Source organism: Blennius ocellaris (genome assembly GCF_963422515.1).
Source record: "Blennius ocellaris genome assembly, chromosome: 1".
In the NCBI taxonomy this organism is placed as follows: domain Eukaryota; kingdom Metazoa; phylum Chordata; class Actinopteri; order Blenniiformes; family Blenniidae; genus Blennius; species Blennius ocellaris.
Window position 1 is genome coordinate 8,726,029 of NC_137650.1, and position 16,414 is coordinate 8,742,442.

Genomic DNA, 16,414 nt, shown 5'->3' on the forward strand with positions numbered 1-16,414 from the left:
TGTAATCAGCCACCTTCACAGGCCAAATATCTTCCCCCGAGAAGGAAACTTGTGACCAGTCATGTGACTTTTCTTTCGCGTCCTGGTGGAATAGGAGTGCGGACAAGAGATGATGCATGAATTCTTAATCAGATAAAGACAGTGAGAAGTGATAGGAGTGGAAGGCAATCGTCCCGGCCATGCTGAATTAATGAGGCGCCCGCTTCCTTCCGCATGCCAGGTTTCTGAATGACTCGGCTCATCAGCCGTCTTCACTTTCCCGCCTCCATCCCTGGGCTCGGCTCTGCAGAAACAGAAACCCCATCTTCCAACGTGTGCCGGACACTCGTCGCTCCCTCCTCACTAAAGGCAAGAGCTGACTCCTAGTACGGTCTTATTTTCTTCGTGACCTTGAGAGTGCAAGGAGAGGGAAGTGAAAAACTACAGTTTTTCAGATTACATTGAAAATTGAGCAATTATGGTTCAATCGAGGTGGCGTCCGGAGTGTAAGGGTGAAGTGAGGGTGGGGGTGGTCCTGGCGAGGTGTCCCAAATCCTGTCCAGCGCACGCTCCTCTGACCACCTGAGCCTCTGCTTTTTCCCTGACTGTCAGCTGGGGATCAAGTCAAGCAGCACGGAACCGATTCATTGCTTCAAACCAATCCACAAAGCAGCTTTTTTGCAATGCAACCTCCTCTCTCCTTTCAACCTCCCCCGATCGCACGTGTGGTGATGTCATCAATATGTTTGACCCTCAAAGAAGTTTTTTTTATGGGGGGGGGGATTACTCATTCCCATGGCCAGCAGGGCCTTGTGGTATAGGTAGGAATAAGAGGCCAAGCCCAATGCCATTTGCATACAAATTGCCCAGCTGGTACCTTGTTGTTATGACAACGGCACACAGCTCCCAGAATTCATTTGGAAGTGAAATACAAAAGGAGAGCAGCCAGCGAGGAGAGTCATTGATAAAATTCCTGTCGCTTTCATAATGAAGATGTTGCTGACACTGCGTTCACATGTCAATCCAATCACTACTCTGCGCCAGAATGAAAGGGAGATTTATTCCCACGACTGGAATTATGGAGCAAAAATATTCAAACTTTGAGGAGGACAGAACTGAATCCTCTGTTCACTGCTATAATCAATGGGGTAAATACATGCTTATTGCAGGCATAATATAAAACACTTGGGACGTGTTTTGCTCTGTAACTATACCAATTCTCACTTATCTGCAACTCCTGCTCAACCTCTGTCAGGTACTCTCACCTGATTTTGTAGACCTGTATATAATTTCTCTCAATGAGCCATGCAAAAGCCGCAGAGCACATGAGGGAGAAAGTAAACTCTGCTGACAACACAGTGTCCTCTACTGGCAGCAAGAGGCAGGAAGTTTACACAACCGCCTGTCTGCCTGAACAGATAATATTTAGCTCAAGGGCAAGTGAGCTGATGCTTTTCCACAGTCATCCTGGCTCAGCTTACTGGTCAGTTCAATTGCCCTGCGTTGGGCTCCATGAGCCTTCTGTGAATCCAGCATATCTGTTTATTCCAGCAACCCCCCACAACACCCTGGTTTAATCATTGGCCTCTGTGCGGCTGTCAGACCATCGCAGGCTAATCGGTTTCTCTCCCAGCGGGAAACAAAGGCACCTCCTGGTTTCAGTACTTGACCTGCAATACCATGGGAAGGTGCTGACCTATACGACGACGGTGAACCCTCGCCCTGGCCTGTGCACATTAAAACGGTGTTGAGGGTTTTTTTTCTCCTACTCAGCATGTTAATGATGGACAAGGACCCCGATGGTACTCCTGTTAAAAATTGCAGGAGACAACTGGTAAAAACAACTTCGGTCCAGTTTGAAAGGCTTGTATCAGCAACAACACACCAAGATGCGTGTGCGCAGACACTTTCTGTATTTTGTGTGTGTGTGTGTGTGTGTGTGTGTCGCAGCCTCTACCTCGGGGTGGGAGCACGAAGAAGGTGACATATTGTGCCTCCCCGGCATATAAATGCAGGAGCCTTTCTAGCCGCTGGCTCTGAGGCATGACAGTTTAGCGGGTTTCTTCCCCTGAACGTGCAACCTCGTCCAAGGTCACAACTCGCTACCAGCTCAGACCTTTGCCAAAGCAACACAATCCACTCATTTGTCACTTTCCATTCCATTCAACATGGCAACTCGGTGGGGACTCTGCGGTGCGGGGAAGATAAGCCACGACTTCAGCGTGGCCATGAAGACTCTGCCTCCTGGAGATCACCAGGTACTCAATACAAACAGCCACAGCATCTATATTGTCACACGGAGCGTATTAATTGCACCGATGTTGGGGTGTGTGGGTTCGTGCTTATTTGTGCAGATAGCGGTCATTGCATCAAGGAGTTTGGAGCGTGCCAGAGATTTCGGCAAGAAACACGGCATTCCAAAGGCTTATGGCAGCTATGAGGAGCTGGCTAAAGACCCAGACGTTGGTGAGTTGAGAGGCATCACTGATAATGGCGTGTGCGGTACTGCTGTTTGAAGAACCCGTGTCCCCACAGACATCGTGTACGTCGGGGTGCTGCACACGGAACACTGGCGAGTGGGTCTGCTGTTCCTCAATGCTGGGAAGAACGTACTGTGCGAGAAACCCTTCGCTATGAACTCCAGGCAGGTGAACGATCTTGTCGCCGCGGCCAGGAAAAACAACGTCTTCCTGATGGAGGTAAGGGTGAAAGGATGAGGTGATTTTATTTAGGTCGTTGTCCCGGGGCCTTAAAAGTGACGCCTGGATGAAGTTAATAGATCACATAAAATATTTTTATAGCATTGAAGTAGCATGGTGTGAAAGTAGTCAAACAGCAGCCTTGTTTTATTTGTCTTCCTGCAGAGAAATAGATGAGATAATTGATACCATGTTGATATTTATGTAGTAACTATGCGTCCGTGGCCAGCCCCTGCGAAGCTACGCATAGCAGAAGGACTGAAAACAAGCAAAAGCAGCTTGCCTGGCTCTGCATGAAGGCTGCAAAAACTGCCTACGAGCACCTCTTGTGATCACTCATTGTTAAGTTGTTTGTTATGTTAAATCGTGTGTGCACTTTCGTGACGGCACAACTCCAGAAAAGTTGTTTCTGCTGACAAAGACACAACTTCTTCCTGTCTGTTACTCAAAACCACATGTTATGCTTACATTTGGACTTATTGGCACAGGAAACAAGCAGCATCTAACATGTGAATTCAAATAATAAGATAGTGGATGGATGCGGCAGCTTTAAGACTAAAATAACTGAGCACAATGTATGTTAAGCCTCACTGTAGTGATGGTGGAGTTACGGAGAAGCCGGTGTCCTTTTCAAACAGTAGGAATAATCGACAAATCCCATCACTAATCCCAGATCTCACTAATAAAGCCCATGCCTGCTTGTATTTCTGCCAAATAACGATGTATGCTGTCTCAAAAACATTCAAACTGCAAATACTTCCAGGTGTTTAGACTACCTCACTGGTGCTTCAACTGATTGCATTCAGTTGTGTAGTACACCTGTGCGTGTATACATTTTAATCCTCATGTAAGGATGCAGTGCTCAGGAGTCCAGGGAAGAGTCACAGTTCATGGTTCACATCTACCACATGAGGCATGTAAGCGAGGCTCTGCGGTACTGAACTCCTGCTCAGGTGAAACTTTAGCGTTTGATTCCGTCGCAGTACTGGGCTGTGTGTTTTTGCCCCTCGCAGGCCATCTGGTCCCGCTGTTTCCCCGTGCACGCCGAGGTGCGCCGGCTGCTGGCGGAGGAGGCGGTGGGGGAGGTCAAGCTGGTGAAGGCCTACTTCGGCTCTCCCCAGCTCCACATTCCCCGCTCGGTGGAGAAGGAGCTGGGAGGAGGAGCCCTGCTTGACATCGGGCTGTACTGCCTGCAGTTTGTGCTGATGGTGTTCAACGGCGAGAGGCCAGAGTCTATCCAGGCCACGGGAGTGCTCCTCGATTCAGGTATGATTCAGCACGCAGGTCACGCAGCAGGGGCGGCATGCAGATTAGTATCATTAACCGTGCAGCATGAGTCAGTGATCACAAACTGGACGTTGAGCTCATCGCTATAAAAAGAAACAGGAAGGGAGGGGAAAAAAAGGATAAAAAGGAGAATCCCTGGTGTGACATTGGGAGAAGACACGACTGGCTTTTATTATTTGAATAAACTGTTGGGATTTAAACACCTGGGTGGACATTTCAAGACTATTTATTACTAATGTGTCATATTAATCCAAATCAACCATCCATAGGGCACAGTAATAGAGTAAAGCCTACACAAGAATTAAAAACAGATCCAAATTGCAGGGGTTGACTATTTTAAGAATTCAGTCACAAAATCAAAACTGGACCAGGATTTTAAAATGTAAATGATTTGACCTGATCAAAAACAGCACATTAGATTTCATTAATTTTCATCCCTCCACTTGTGCTCCGGTTTAATACGTCACATGTTTTGCAGGAGTGGATGAGTCAATGGTCGTGGTGATGAAATTCTCCAGGAAGAGGATTGCCTTCTGTACCTTTTCAATTGCAGCTTGACTCCCAAACGACGCCTCCATCAGCGGCACCAAGGGCTCCATTCAAGTACGACCTGCCAGTCCTGCCCAGGAACACTTTAGTTAATTAAAGAAATGATAGAGACATGTGGAGACCGAGCTCACTGATAATTGCTTTAACATTTAGCTAAACTCAGACATTCGTTCAGAGATTCACACTTGCCTCGTGATGATGCACAAACTAAAGCACTGGACACACAATTAAATGAAATGTTATATATTTGACCTTCAGGTCTTGGGCCCCATGCACTGCCCCACCACACTGGTGGTCAACAACAAGAAAATGGAGCACCCTCTGCCTGAACCGTGCCTCCCGCTCAATTTCACCAACAGCACCGGACTTCGTTACGAGGCGGAGGAAGTGAGGCAGTGTCTGCTTAAAGGTAGCATTTATATTACCTTTGTTGTTTTTAATTAGAGTAATGAACATATTTGAACAATTTGACTGTTTTCATCTAATTGCAAAGTGAGTTGTGCTGCAGGTGAATTTACCAAACCCACCTTGTAATGGCTTAAAACCGATAGAGTAATACCATTTTACACCACCAGATGGTGTAATGAGTCCCTTCAATGCAGGGCTTTAGAAAGTTTTGAGGGATGGCTCCCAGCTCCTGTCAAACCCTGAACCCAACTCACATGCTGTTGTATGTCACTTGGACTAGATGCTGTACTTTGTCCTGTTTCTCACATTACACATTAATATGAGATTGTTAAAGGTATCCTAGGAGAAGTCTCACTTTTCTCCTACTTGTCAGACAATCTAATAAGTCTCAATATTCTGCGACTACCACAACTGTTACAATTGACTTTTATTGCTTTTACATTCAACTTACAGTTGCGTCTTCTATACCAGTGTATTCAGTTCTGCATGGGTGCTGGTGCGAGAAGAATCAAGCCATCACAAGTCCAGCACAGAGAGACACAGTCTTTAACAATTGAGGGTTATCGGTTGACCACACAGGCATGTTTCTGGAGTATGAGAGGAAACAAACAGGACTACCGTGCCTGAATAGAGACAAAACAAAACTCCACACAGAAAGGCCAATAACCTTGCTACGAGGAGAACCTTATATCGTGATTTATTCTCGAAAGATAAAACATAAATAATAATCCCCCCCTCAAGCCATCACCCAGAGGGGGTCCCTGTTTTCATTCTCATTCTTGATCTTGGCCTTAAAAGACGAGACATTTGTGGCGTGCTCCTGCTCTGGTGGACTGAATAAACAAAATGTCAACTGCTTTTGTATTTGAAGAGATTAATTTCTTTTAAGAGCCCAAACCACAGTTTAAATCATGCTCCTCATGTAAAACACTGCGGTTGCAGCTTCTCAGAGGCTTTTAATGATGCACTCATCAGATTGGATCGCTGTTGTTATCAGTCCTTGAAATGTCCTCTAGCCCGTATAGTATTACACTACTATTGGGCTTGCTACTTATAGTCATTTACATAATCCATGCATCTCTGCTTATGCCTGCGTATGAATATGCACATAATTTAACAGGCGTCTGTCCTTTGGTCTGATTCTCCTGCTGAACCTTTCTTGTTTTTGCAGGACTGAAGGAGAGCCCGCGGATGCCTCTGGCTGATTCCATCTTACTGACCGAGATCATGGATGAGATCAGGAAGCAGGTGGGAGTCGTCTTCAGCCAGGACAGGCAGTGACATCACAGCCTCTTTCACCTGACCTAAACCCACTCGATAGAGCAGAGGGAGCTGCTGGAGGCAGGCTGTGGATTTCTGGGATGAGCAGATCACTCGTGACACTGTGTGACAAAGCCTGAGCTGCTGCCGCATCTCTGAGGCAACTGTGACTTCTCTCGCCACTGAATTAAAGAACCAGTAAATTAAAGGAACGTCTAAATTGTGTGTGTGTGTGTGTGTGTGTGTGTGTGTGTGTGTGTGTGTGTGTGTGTGTGTGTGTGTGTGTGTGTGTGTGTGTGTGTGTGTGTGTGTGTGTGTGTGTGTGTGTGTGAGAAATTTGCTATTTGTACACCCCCAAGAGCCTAAAATACATGACACACACCCTGAATATGATACACTTGTGTTTCACAGATTAAAGTATGAAATTGAAAACATGTCTGATAAATCAGGGTGTAAATAAACCAAGTTGCGGGTGTGTGTGTGTGTGTGTGTGTGTGTGTGTGTGTGTGTGTGTGTGTGTGTGTGTGTGTGTGTGTGTGTGTGTGTGTGTGTGTGTGTGTGTGTGTGTGTGTGTGTGTGTGTGTGTGTGTGTGTGTGTGTCCTGTAATGAAGTCCTGGACCTTTAAAAACAAACCCAGCTGTCACTGCGAAGTGTGTGATTGATGAATCCAATAAAGAACTGATCGTGAAAGCCACGATTCTTTTCGAACATCATCCGCTGGAGAGGAGAACAGACTTGGAGTGGCACATCTGAATCGAAGTGTTCTGTCATGTCTGACCCTCGCAGCGGTGCACAAATAGATTCCAAAATAGGTTGCAGTGTCTGCTTTTCAAGGTTAGGACACGGAAAGGCCTTTGTGAGTCAGCAAAGAGCATGGCTCATTTAATACTGGGCTGGCAATACTGGACATTTCATTGACACTGGGTACAATCCATGAATGCAAAGTGGCAAATTTTGATGCAGCAACATCATCTTACTTCAGTTATTTTTGCTTGATTAATGACGAAGGCTTGCATTGTAATTTCTTTCTGGACACCCTGTGCTTTTAACTTAACCTGCTGCATTACCTGTGGTTAGGAGAGACGTGCACTAAATGGACCGTTCAGCCTCAAACTAGACAGTGATGAATATGAGACCCACCAGGTTCCTGTAACGGTCACCTCTTACCACAACCAAGGGAGCTGGATGACCTCTGACCTGTGATTAACACAAAAAAAACCTTTTATGAATCAAAATGACAATGAGTTATGACTCCAGTTTCGATTTAAAGAAAAAAGAATGAAAAGAAACACCAACAATTAATTCATACATCATCTCATTCAAAACACATGCGGGTGTTAAAATTGAGATATGGTGAAAATACAGAAACCTTCAGTAATTTTAATTATTGGATTAGATTATAGATCAGTCTGAAGGGAAATTAAAGTTCCAGGTCAGAGAAAAGTTCACATCATTAGTCAGCAGTAAACATAAAGAGAAAAAAAAGTAGTGTGACTACAGGTGGAGAGCTCCCCTCTGTGGGAATACAGAAGATAAGAGATTATAAAACACAAATTATAACACTCTTTGTTTACTCTTCTCTCACAGACGTCACCGTTTTACTCAACTTGCACAAATGTGACGACATCCATGTCATATATTTACCTGACAAACACTAGAAATCTCCAGTTTCCCCTTTGTGTTTTAGTCTTTTCAAGACCAACATATTTGGCAGGGTTTTGATATTTTCTGTGAGAAAATAAGTCACTAATTCATCAATACACTTGAAGGTTATAGAATATTTTCATCCATAAATTTTCTTAGAACTATATTCCAAATGGATTATAACCTCTATCTTTAAACAGATAACTGCACATTTTAATTATGCAATGAAATAATTTAACTTGATCAAAGTATTTTTTCTCCCATCAATTTCATTTTTATTATTTTAATTTTGGGTTGTCCTTTATTTATGCCTATTTCTTCACAGTTTAGTTGAACATTTCTATCATATTATAATTCTCTAGGATTTTACTCTTTGGTATACGTTACACTTTGGTATATTTACATAGACGTTTATGTTTTCCTGGATGTTTTAGATAGGATGCATGTCTATTTTGGACTCTGGCTTTTATCAATGTGGTTTTAATACTTTACTGACAGTACACTCGCATTTAAATATATTTGGCTGAATGTGTGTGTGTGTGTGTGTGTGTGTGTGTGTGTGTGTGTGTGTGTGTGTGTGTGTGTGTGTGTGTGTGTGTGTGTGTGTGTGTGTGTGTGTGTGTGTGTGTGTGTGTGTGTGTGAGAAAGAATCTGCACATGTAAATATGTGTGCAGACGTGTTCTTATGCAAATCTTTTCCCGTCTCATGTTTCTCACTGGCTTCTGAAGCATTTCGATGTTCTGTGTGATATCCATTATCCAACACGTTCGATTGTTGCTGTTCTTATGATATTACATAATCTGAACTGTATTTGTGACGTTAGAAAACACACCACTGTCAACATTTAGGCTATACTGCCCCCTGCTGAAAGATAACAGCCACTGCTACCTGTACAGTAAATCATCAATAACACGTTCCAGTCCCGTGTATAAATGAAATAGACTGATTTCGTACTGAGGCAAAACCAACCTGCCAAGATTAGAGGCTTTATTACTAATCAGAACAAATGAAAGAAGTTTGTTATTCTAATCATTTGAATATATTTCACAAATCTCACAGTTTTTAAGTGAATTATTTAATCTCTGAGCTTTATATAACTTCGCAGATAATTCCTTAAGCTCTGCAGGTCTCCATATAATAAAAACAGGTTGGAGCATTTCAGTATGAATGGTAGTGGTTTACAGTAAACATGTGTTGCCATTCATCAGTGTTGCCATAACATGTACCTGGACGCTCGCTTGTACCATCCAAGGATTCATGAAGGGACGTTCCTTTTATTCAAACACCACATGCATTCACGTTCACATGTGTTTCACTCAAGGAAACTGACACATCGCACACACTTCCTGTATCATCACCCCTCAAACTGCATTTTGCCTGCAAATATAAGAACAGTGATTGAGATTAATTGTCTTTGTAGAGTAACTATGACCTCATGCCGATGCTATCTGAACAACACTGCTATCTCTGTAAGATAAGAAGAAAAGCCTTTCATTTTTATAATTGTCTTTGTTCTCACAGAGCAGAGCTCTTTCCCTGTAATCACACTACTTTTTATTTTTAATTGCTTTGATATCCACTGCTGACTAATGCACTCGGCAAAGGTGCAGTTTGTCCTCATAAATACATTCATAGACAACGACAAATGCAATTGATAACTCACCCTTTTTACGTATGTGTTTTATTCTCTTTTACAACTTCTCCTGAAGTGCTGAGAAAGTAGGTCGGCTGTGTTTGTGTTTATCAGATGTTTCAGGAAGAACTTGACATTTCCTTGTATTTGGACGTCGTCCAAACTGCCACCGCGAAATCACTCACTGGACTTACAGGCATGAGTAAGCAAGTGTGTGTGTGTGTGTGTGTGTGTGTGTGTGTGTGTGTGTGTGTGTGTGTGTGTGTGTGTGTGTGTGTGTGTGTGTGTGTGTGTGTGTGTGTGTGTGTGTGTGTGTGTGTGTGTGTGTGTGTGTGTGTGTGTGTGTGTGTGTGTGTATAAAACTGCTCAGTTTTATATGTTGCTGATGTGTAGCAGGTGTCTTCATCAGTCTATCCTGCTTCAAGAAGTGTAAGAAGTCATTAAATGTAAAGGGGGTTGTGATGTGCAGCTGGTGTTCTGAGTCGGCCTTGAGGCTGGAGTTCAAACAATAAATCCTACAGGAGCATCTTGAGTGAACTCGGCCTCACTGATGTTTTGCTCAGTGAATGATCGCGTGAAAAGGATTTATGGCTGCGAGAACGGCATTGAAATGACACTGTCTTAACTCTTACAACACTATTTCTGGAAGCTGATCCTCAGTTACCTGGACACAGTGAAGACTACAGGGCTACAGTAAAGGACAGGCATCTTCCAATTCAACAAACAAAACGGATCCTGCTCCTACCAAACAACATTTTTCTGGCAGCAGCAAAACATACTTAATCTTCAAAATGTTTGCATTTTTGTGCATTTTGGAATTAAGAAGCAGAGACGTCATAATCAAGATTTTAACTGCTGCAGCAAACAAAAGAATGTTGTTGTTTTTTCTGTTGTTAACCAAGCACACTAAAATACAAGTCTCTCATCCGCAAAATCACAATTTGTATTATAAAAGTGAACTCAGCCACAAGCTCAACTGTGAATAAAAGCTACTACAAGACTGCACAATGTACTTTATTAAACCACAAAGGAGGAAAACATGTTTTAAAAGAAAAGTGTGAGAAAGAAACATGAATTAAACTGTTTGAAGATGCTTGTAGTTCTAAAAGGTCTTCAAGCTCAGAGAAACATTGGGAAAATATGATTTGTTTCTTCATCAAGAAAGAAAAAATTAAAACACTGTTTTGGTTTGTTTGAGTAGTGCAAGAGAGGAAAGTCACTTCCATATATTCTAAACCAAACCAATACTGGAGTGGTACTCATAAAACAATAAATAGGAATTTCAAGACTCAAATACCATAAAACTTTAAAAAGTTAATTTCTTGGCTATGGAAAAAATGTCCTGTTGCTCCAGGTCCTTCTACCGTCAAGTAAATAGAAGCAGATATATATTTAGCTTTAAATTGATGTTTCCCTTTGACTGAAATACAGAAAACAAGTTTAAATTGTATATAGATATTTAAAAATACTGACTTGAGACCAGAAGCATGAGAGTTCATATGTGTGATTTATTTAAACCCATTCTTGGAATATATAATTACAATGGCTGGCAAAATCAAAATAACATTCCCAATAAGAGGAATGTTGAATAAACCTCAATGAGGGGTTGTTTTTATTTGGCAGACGAGCCCCTCAAAGGCTCTACACATGATTGAATTGATATAATATAGTAGGAGCATATGTAAATCAAGGTTGTGTTCAAGGATTCACTGTGCAGCGACTCAAAGCTGCTTTTTTTGTCCATATTCCTGTAAACCAACAGAAAAAAGTAGTATCAGTCTATTTGTAAATATAACGCGTTCTATTTACTCTGTTGTGATACGAACAAACATAAATTTTTGATGCAATGAGAGATCATTCTCATCAAAACACAATATTCATCCATCCATCCATCCATCCATCATCCATCCATCCATTCAATCAAAATGACCTTTATTTACTCTTCTTTCATCATCTGTTCCATGTTATGGTGCATAAATGTGGACAACACAACCAAATGATTCATTATTCTGATATTATTTTATTAATAAGATACATTAAGACACATTTTGCACATTTCCTGTTTGTCCTGGCTGCAGACGGATCCGATCTGCCTGCGAATCTCATCTTGGACCTCGGCCAGCAGAGCAGAGTGAGCGTGGGACATGACTTTGCTCTCCTTCAGCCCTGCAGGAGGGAAGAAGGGAGGAAAATGCACTCAAAAATGTGCTGGCAAAGAGTGAACTCTGGGGAAGTTGCTGTGTCTGATGCCACCTTGTGTTGAGTGTGTGTCACTTCACATTATATAAGAAAGTGTCACTTGTCCACCTTGCCTTACCATCAAGGACTAAACATTGCAGCAGAGCCGGTCAATGTGATGAAGCCAAATCTTCAGCTTTAATACGAGCCAATATCTAGAATCTTGACTTGCTGGGGTTTGACTGGGTGTGACATATTGAGTGTGTCAGTCAAGACAGGCTCATGGAAATGATGCGGAAGCACCTTTGAGCAAACACTGCTCAACAACAGATCCAACCACACCCACATAATGTAAATTAAATCAGAAAACATTTAAATTATAAAGTATAAATGTTTCTTCTGCTGTGATTTGAATAGGTAAGGGTTCTGACAATAACTTATATCATTAAAAGATTCAGGTTTTTTTTAAATAAATGTAGTGTAAATGTATTGAAGATGACATAATTGTACAAAATAATAAACTATGGATACACCATATATGTAACAGGTATTCCAGTTGAAGATATAAGAACCTCTCACACCTTCTTAGAAAACGGTTTCCAACCAGTATTCATCCAATAATGTGTTTCATTGCCTATGGATTTGAATAGTCAGAAATATTTTATTGTTGCAGATTAAAAAGACTTAAATCACTTATTTTTTGCCGCTTAGTAAACCTCTGTACTGCGTAATAACGCAAGGTTCACAGGAAGTGCTTTCCATTTCCAGCCCTTCTTCATCATGATTTAAAACAGTTATTTGATGCGTTTAGTCCTGATCCAGTCCTCAATACCAACCACGAAGACTTTATGAGCAGAACAGCTCATGGTGCACCAGGTGTTGGAGGTGCTGAGCTGCGCGATATACAACAAACGTGCAAATGTATTAAAACTACACAGCTTGCTTGCTTTTTTGGTTTTTGCTTTGTTTGTTTGTTTTTTTAAGCTTCAGTGTCGTTTTCAGCTGCACAAGGGTGGTAAAAGGTGAAGTTAAGAAACGTGCATCCATACGGTGTTTAAAGAGACCAACAGCGGTGACGCTCCCGATACCAGTGGGTCCGTTTTGGGATCGAATCTCATGTTTCGATATCGCTATTTTTTTTTTTTTTTATTGCAGTCGGTTTTCTTCATGGATAAATGCCTGTTTGTTTTTTCAATCAGAGTTAAAAGTTGAGTTATTTCTGTAGTATGTCTGTTTATTCTAACTATTTCGATTCGTGATGTTGGTTTGGTTATAATGTCAATAATAATAACATCCTTAAATCTCATGATCATATTTCAACTGTGTGGTATTGACCATGTGCTACATCAGATATTGGATCCTTCCAGCCCACAGGATCGGAGTGCAAGTGCATCTTTTTAAGAAGTGGAGAACAGGAGGTGGTCAGTTTTCTTTCAGTATTTATAAAGAAGTTCTCATCTGCTGTTTCTGTTTTTCACTAAAGAATCCACTGAGAACCAATTAGCTGATATTTCAGAAATATGTCCACATAGTTACAATAAACAATTGATTTGTCATCGTATGTTTATTGTTATTGCCTTAAATATTTGAGATTTAAAGACAGCAAACACACAAGAGATGAAGGCATATGAGCAGCCAGAGATGTTTACTGAACCGTTTGCATAATGTATGTTCAACCTGCTATATTGAAATGTTGGTCCAAACACTTTGATAAAGAATAAGAAAGAACATTGTTTGCTTTAATGTCTTTTTATTAGACATAATATGATAGAAAATACCTTTGACTGCTTTCTCTTACCACATGAGCTCAAGGCTGCCCACACAAAGAGGATTTTGCAAAAAGAATCATTACCAATATCAATTAGATTCAATAGATATCAGTATTGGAAAGGAGCACCGATATCACTCATCACACAAGGAAAGACCCCAGAAAGAGCAGACTCTAAAAAATAGAGCCCTTGATTTTAGCCACAATATGTAATAATAATAATAATAATAATAATAATAATAATAATAATAATAATAATAATAATAATAACAATAATAACAATAATAACAATAATAATAAAGATTAGGCCCATTTGTAAAACTTTGGGTGTTCAGTTAAACTCTGATTTAATTATTTGAATGACACTCTTATTTATTTATTTGACACTCTATTATTTATTTATTTATTTATTTATTTATTTATTTATTTACTTATTTATTTGTTTGTTTGTTTATTTATTTATTTATTGATCTGTTTTTTTTCTGTTTGTTTAGTAAGTGTATGATTTGATTTGATTTGAATCATTTATTGTCATTGTACAGGTACAGGTACAGGTACAGGTACAGGTACAGGTACAACGAAGTTACATTCACATAGAAAGTTTTGGGGAAAGAAGGACACATGAGGTGAGGAGAGGAGGGGGGAAAAAGGCAGATTAAAGACTGTGTTCTGAGGAGCACACTCTGTAATTGGGGGGAAAAAACCCACCTCAGTCACATTTAGCATCAACACAGACAGGTTACAACATTTCTCTAGACAGCATTTGGGATACATGAAGGGTAGTTTTGCAGCCCGCCGCTAGGAGAAGGTTTTTGCACATACGTAGGTTCTGGTCTGCACATTTTTAAGTGATGTGGGATTTTGTACATGCGTGCAAATCAATTACATGCGTGCAAATCAATTATGTGCACTTTACGTGTGTATATATATATATATATATATATATATATCAATCATGTGTTTGTTTTCAGATCCCCAGCACCATGTGGTGCCCCACTGCGTTGGAGGTGAATGGGAAAAGGACGGAGTACCCACTGCCGGAGCCCGGCATGCCGCTGAACTTCACCAGCAGCACCGGGATGCGCTACCAGGCGGAGGAGGTCCGGCAGTGTTTGCTCTCAGGTACCGTGAACTTCAGCATCATTTAGAGAGTTCAGTGTGTGTGAGTGTATGCAGTACTGTGCAAATATTAGGAGTGTGAGGTAGATGGAGGAGGATTGATTTAAAACTGTCAATGGCTCCTTTTCTTATCACTAAATACAAACATTGCAAAATACAAAAAATAAGCCATGAAATTTGCAGTATTTTTGACTCTTTTCAGATTTAACTCCAACGCTTATTTGTATTAGGTTTTTCTTTTTTTAATTTCATGTATTTGTGGAGATTTGTATGAGATTTTCACGGATTTGTGTTTTTGTGTATTGTACAGATGTATTTCTAGTCCTGTTTTATTCCTCTCCTGCAGTTTAATTTAACGCATGCTGCATGTTTTATATGATGTGAAGCACTTTACCAACTACAGGTCGTTGATTGACAGTTAAAGTCTAGCTTGAAATGAAAAAGGCTCTTATTATATTTATAGTTGTATTATTGGCCTCTGATGTATGATGTTTAGAGTCACTCACACACTGTGATCGTAATATGTTTCTGCACTTTTGCACAGTACTGTATTTGTATTAACATATGGAACTGTTTTAAGATTTCGCGACATGTTATGCACACATTTACCACAAGGTGGCATCAGCCACACTGGCGTCTCTACAGCTTTTTCCAGCAGACATTTGAGTGCATTTTTCTCCTTTTTTATTTGTTTATTTGATTATTTGATTATTTGTTTATTTGTTTGTTTTTTTCTGTTTGTTTAGTAAGTGTATGTTGCACGTACGTAGGTTCTGGTCTGCACATTTTTAAGTGATGTGGGACTTTGTACATGCGTGCAAGTGTTCCCAAATCGGTTGCATTGTCAGATTTCCAAGGTTTGGACACAGAAAGGCCTTTATGAGTCTGTAAAGAGCATCACTCATTTAGTTGTTTGTGTTTCATCTTCACATGTACACAGAGTACAATCTGTAAAAATCTGCAAAAAACCTTCTCTGAATAAATGTTTGATGAGACACAACTCTAGTTTTTATGTAATACAGCTTTTAAAAAAGGATATTTCATCATGCCACACAACATGCATACAAATCCAAGTGAGATATGTTAAAATGCTTTACAGATGAACAAACTTTTAATGTTAGGTAAAAGGGTATCCATTAATTATCAGTCTGAAAGGAAATTACAGTTCTAATGCAGCCAACAGGTCACATCATTAGTCAGCAGTAAACATAAAGCATAATAAAATACAAAGTAGTGTGATTACAATAGCGTGCTCCCCTCTGTGTGAATACAGAAGATAGGAGATTGTAAAATACAAAGTATAACATAATTTATTAACTCTTGTCTACAGAGGTCCGAGTTTTGTTCATTTTGCACAAATATTACTTAATATATTGAGACGTTTTCATAACTCTGCAATCTTTTTTTTTTTTTTGCTTTTACATTTTATTACAAGCCGAACATGTCTCAAGGTTATATTTGTATTTTCTAGAGCTGAATTTTTCATCAATGCACTGGAGAAGCAAATGTTTACCCCTGGTTTCAAGTTTTAATAATGTTGCCTTGACACACAATTGATTGTACACCATTTATGCTACTTCTTATTACTCTGTATTCTTACTCATATTTATATACAGACCTATTTTTGCACTACTATTGTTCACATATTGTACGTAGTTTTTACTGACCTTGTACTGTTTTCTTTTATATGCTGTTTTACTGCTGGCATTCTCTGGCGACAGCAGAAACAGAAATTCATTGTAAGGAGAAAGTTTTTCTGACGTGCATATGACAATAAACATTGAAACTTTGAAACTTGAGAAGCAAAGCCATCTTTACCCCTGTAGTCTTTTATACATATATTCTAAATGACGAAGAAACACCTTTCTCTCAACAGAAAATGGTATAC

General features: G+C 40.4%; 1 protein-coding gene across 1 annotated transcript; it reads left to right on the top strand.

The window, feature by feature from the left end:
- Nucleotides 1-2,147: 2,147 nt before the first annotated feature.
- On the top strand, nucleotides 2,148-6,203 carry dhdh.1 (dihydrodiol dehydrogenase, tandem duplicate 1; the record flags this gene model as incomplete). Its single annotated transcript, XM_080498929.1, is given in 8 exon segments — nucleotides 2,148-2,237; nucleotides 2,334-2,445; nucleotides 2,515-2,678; nucleotides 3,692-3,944; nucleotides 4,444-4,520; nucleotides 4,524-4,568; nucleotides 4,773-4,923; nucleotides 6,094-6,203. Coding segments are annotated over 8 exon segments (1,002 nt in total).
- Between the last annotated feature and the right edge of the window lie 10,211 nt (nucleotides 6,204-16,414).